Below are 4,613 nucleotides of genomic sequence, written 5' to 3'. Positions count from 1 at the left end.
CTTGGAGTCTGCCTGTTTGAAGACTTGTAGCAATTACAGTTTGGAGAGCGTGCAGTTGATTTCAGTTTTCATTCATTGATGCACGCAAAATTAGGAAGTAACTACCACAACTTCCTCCATTACACGCTAAAATCTCTCCAACTACTCCAATTCATTTTTTCGCATTACTCTCTCCCGTTCTCTCACTACAGCGATCTTCCAACTTCTCGGTTCAATCTCCATTCTCAAAACCTTCATCCTATTATCAAAATCATCATGTCAAACTCTCCAATCACTTCGCCGACCAAGAACAACGACGAGCCACCACTAACACACCCAATCGACCCACTCTCGCAACAAATCACCATTGCTTATCCCTTACAAACCGTGTTTCCAGAAGAATCGACAACGAAGAAGGTCTCGTCGAGTAAGAAGGGGAGTCGAGCACGCAAATCAACTTCATCCCCTGCTACAACGAAGGTTTCGAATCAAAAGGGTAAGAAATCGAAATCTAAATCTGTTTACAAATCTGTTCATACAATGCAAGAACTATACATTAAGAACTTAGAAGAACCAAATGTTGATGCTAGTGCTGGAGCAACTGTAAATGAGAAAACAACCTCTCCGTTTGATTTAAAGTCTGTTCCCTTAGGATTATCAAACCCTAGGTCTGCTGAGAATTTGGGGAAAAAGGATTTAGAGACCTCTGTTAGTGCTGATGATGATATTGGGGCTTATTCTAAAGCCAAATTTGACTCTGTGTTGGAATTAATTAAGAAATTTTCCACTAAGCAGGATGCTGCACATCATGCTACAGCATCTACAGTGCCTGTTGATTTTAATAGCTCTTTGGTGGCTGATTCTCCTGAGAGGAATGTTGATCCTGACAACACTCCTAACAAGACTGTCCCTAATTCTACTGATCCTAATACTCCTATTATCCATCCTGGGTCTGATAATGTGATTGATAATACTCCTGATGCTGATCATCTGTCTAATGCTGCTGCTAATGATAATCCTGGTGATAGTCATCAAGTTGTAATTGATGTTGACAACTTCAATTCTAGTGGTGTAAGACAACCTCCTGCCTCTATGTCTAGGAGGTTAAGAAGTAGTGCTAGCAAAGAAAAAGATGTCTCTGGTACCCCTGCCAAGACTCCACAAAAGAAGGCTACTGTTGTTGGTCCTAAGAAGCAGTGGAGTAAGGTTATTGGACCCTCTGAGTCCAAGAAGAAAAGCCTGAAGAGAAAGGTTGTCTCCTCAAGTGATTCAGACTTTGAGGATGATGCTGCAGCACCTATTGCAGCATCCTCACAGAAGGCTGCTAAGAAAAAGAAGACTGTGGAAGATATTCCTCCTGTTCCTATTGATAATATATCCTTCCATCGTGTAGAAAATGCAGAAAGGTGGAAAATTGTGGTTAACAGAAGATTAGCTTTGGAAAGAAACTTGCATGAAGACTTTCTTGAATGTCAAGAGATTATGGACTTGATCAATAAGGCTGGGCTGCTGAAGACTGTGACTGGTCTTGGAAACTGTTATGAGAAATTGACCAGAGAATTCTTGGTCAATGTTACAGCTGATTGTGGTAATCCTCTGAGCTCTGAGTACTTGAAAGTTTTTGTTAGAGGAAGGTGTGTGGACTTCTCTCCAGCCATCATCAATCAAAGTCTGGGAAGGAGTACTGATCCCTCACCTGAGTTAGAAGTATCTATGAAAAAGATCTGCAGCATTCTCACAGGTGGTGGTATGAAGACTTGGCCTAGGACTGGAAAGTTGCCTGCTGCAAAATTGACTGCCAAATATGCACTTCTCAACAAAATTGCAGCTTCTAACTGGGTCCCCACTACACATTCCAACAGTGTAGCTACAGGTCTGGCAAAATTTATATATGCTGTAGGTACTGGTACATGCTATGATTATGGCACTCATATTTTTCATGCTACAATTCTCCATGGCTCTTCTACTGCTGTAAAAATGCCTATAGCATTTCCCACTCTGATCTGTAGTATTATCTTGTCTCAACATCCTGACATCTGCACTACCTCTGATGTGCCTGTCTCTAGACCCTCAGCTTTAACCATGGATTTTAGATTATTGGAAGGAAAACATGCTGCCGACATTGCTGTAGCATCTTTGAAGACACCAGCTGTAGGTATGACCAAGAGACAGATGATTGCTAATCTCAGGGAGGTTAGTAATATGCTAGGTGAGAAGAAAGAGCTGATAGATGGTGTAATCCAAGCCTTGGAGCTTGAGCAGACAAAGGCAAATGAGGATGGAGTTGGTCCTTCCCATGATGTTTCTCATGATGATGATCTTGCAGGTGGTGACACTGTAGAAGAGGAAATGGCCTCTGATGAAAGCCCCTCCATATGAGCTGCCTATTTTCTTTTGGCTGTTTTGTTTTTGTCTTTATCTGGATTTTATTTTTGAAGGCTTAGGCCTCTTGGGTTGTAATATGTACTATGTGATCCCCTATCTTCTGACTTCTGTGACTTGGTACTCTATGGATCTTAGCTTTGCTCCTATTCTATGGTACTGACTTTATTTGTCAGAATTTATGGCTAAAAAGGGGGAGTAAAAGTGTTTGTGTGCATGATGTGATGAAAAATGCTATAGCATCTAGTATAGCATGTTTTATGTGATATGCATGTTTTGAGGGGGAGTGAATGTTTATGCGTGAATGTTTATGCATAAATTGAGGGGGAGTAGGTAGAATTTATTTTTCTACTACTTTTAATATGCATGCTTATATAGGAATAGGAATTTATTTTTCCTATTCTCTGTGGCGTTGCTAAAATTTTAAGGAGTTTATTTCTCCGATCTTGAATCCACTATATGAGAGTTTATTTCTCTCTATCTGTACTTTGAGGCTAAGATGTGTTATGTTCCGCTGTTGCATGCCTCTGATGCTTACATGCTAGCTACCTTTTCATCTGATGAAATTTTACTTTCTTTCCTAGTTGTGTGCTCATGTTGACTTGAAGGAAAGTTTAAATAGCCTAGCATTGTTCTACTTTCTTTCCTAGTTGTGTGTTTATGTTGACTCGAAGGAAAGTCTAGACAGTATCTCTCCATGCACTGGGCCAAAGTTGTTTTAGCCAAAATTTGCCAAAGGGGGAGATTGTTGGGTTTTGTGTTTGGCTACATTTTGTAAAAGCCAACTTTGCCAGATGCTGGACAAAGATGCTGCAGCATCCTCGTACAGCATCCTGATGCTCTGTTTTAAGTGCAGAATTTTTTCTGTCAATCTCGTTCAAGATTTGCTTCAAATATTAAATCCAGCACGTGTGTATATGCAAGACGAGACTTACTGCACAAGAATTGTCCAAGTCGGCCTAAGGAAAGTTATTAAAAACAAAAATATAATTATATTATATTTTTGTTCGTTTTTTTTGTTTGGTACAACACAAAACATATTTTCAATTTTAATCTAGGTTTGGCCGCAGCTGTTGCAAGGGTTTTCGTCTGCAAACCTAGCTTGCCCATCAAGACATTGAAGGATATAAATATGTGAAGCCTCAAGCTATTATTTTTACGTATTTTCTAAACCGTGTATTACTAAAGCGTGAGTTTTTTAAGGTTTAGTGTGTTCTTTTTGTGAGCCTTTCTTGTATCGTGTTGATGCAAGTTTAGGACTGTGTTTGTGTTGTTATTTGTAAGCTGCTCCTAAGCTTTTAAGCACGGAGTTAGTTTGTGTGATTCACTCATAAGCTTTTAAGCAAGAGTGTGGTCTAGTTTCTAGGAGAGTGTCTCCATCTTGATCATTATTATTGACAGCAACATGGTATGTGTTGTTAGAGGGAATTTGGGACGGGGTCTCATTATCTAAGAGGTTCTTAGGTAGGATTGCACGGGTAGTGTCTAGGTGATAAGTCAAGTACCGGGTGTTGGTCGAGGGCTTTGAACTAGAGCTATTATAGTGGATTCATTCCTGGATTGGTATCCCCCAGAGTAGGTGACGTTGCACTGAACTGGGTTAACAATTTCCTGTCTTATTTATTGTTCTGCAATTTATTTATTTATTTACTGTGTTCTGCGACTGTCTTGCTGCAACGTGTGCTATAGCATCTTGTGCAGCATTGTGTTCACTGCGTGCCAGATTTCAATTTCTTCTAGTGGTGATAAGCTTTTGGTATGCAAGCTTAAGAAATCCGTATATGGACTCAAACAAGCTTCCCTTTAGTGGTATTTAAACTTTTCATGATGTCATCTCTTCATTTGGATTTGTAGAGAACATTATGGATTAATGTATATATCAGAAGATCAGTGGGAGTAGAATTTGTTTCCTTATTTTGTTCATGGTTGATATTTTATTTGCTACCGATGATAAAGATTTGCTATATGAGGTGAAATAATTTCTCTCTAAGAGTTTTGATATGTAGGATATGGGTGACGCTTCTTATGTCATTGACATTAAGATTCAAAGAGTCTGAATTCGTAGAATTTCAGGTTTGTCACAAGAGGCTTACATCAATAAGGTCTTAGAGAGGTTTCAGAGGAAATATTGTTCACCAAATATAGCACCCATCGTGGTTCTATTTGGACCAATGCTCGAAGAATGATTTTGAAAGGGAACAAATGCTTAATATTCTATATGCTTCCACTGGTAGAAGCCTAATGTATTCTCA

At 39.3% G+C, this 4,613-nt stretch overlaps 1 protein-coding gene across 1 annotated transcript; it reads left to right on the top strand.

Annotated features, from left to right (window-relative positions):
• Window positions 1-255: 255 nt before the first annotated feature.
• Window positions 256-2,358, top strand: LOC123891267. The gene has a single exon (XM_045941107.1). It carries the CDS (start codon window positions 256-258, stop codon window positions 2,356-2,358), a length of 2,103 nt encoding a protein of 700 aa, XP_045797063.1.
• Window positions 2,359-4,613: the final 2,255 nt, after the last annotated feature.

This window comes from Trifolium pratense, linkage group LG1, assembly GCF_020283565.1.
Source record: "Trifolium pratense cultivar HEN17-A07 linkage group LG1, ARS_RC_1.1, whole genome shotgun sequence".
Classification (NCBI taxonomy): domain Eukaryota; kingdom Viridiplantae; phylum Streptophyta; class Magnoliopsida; order Fabales; family Fabaceae; genus Trifolium; species Trifolium pratense.
The sequence above is the reverse complement of the archived record's forward strand: the minus strand, read 5'-3'. Positions and strand labels throughout refer to the sequence as shown.

What these genes read in the sequence shown, in the direction of transcription:
- LOC123891267 (XM_045941107.1), top strand. Translation starts at nt 256, where the DNA reads ATGTCAAACTCTCCAATCACTTCGCCGACCAAGAACAACGACGAGCCA.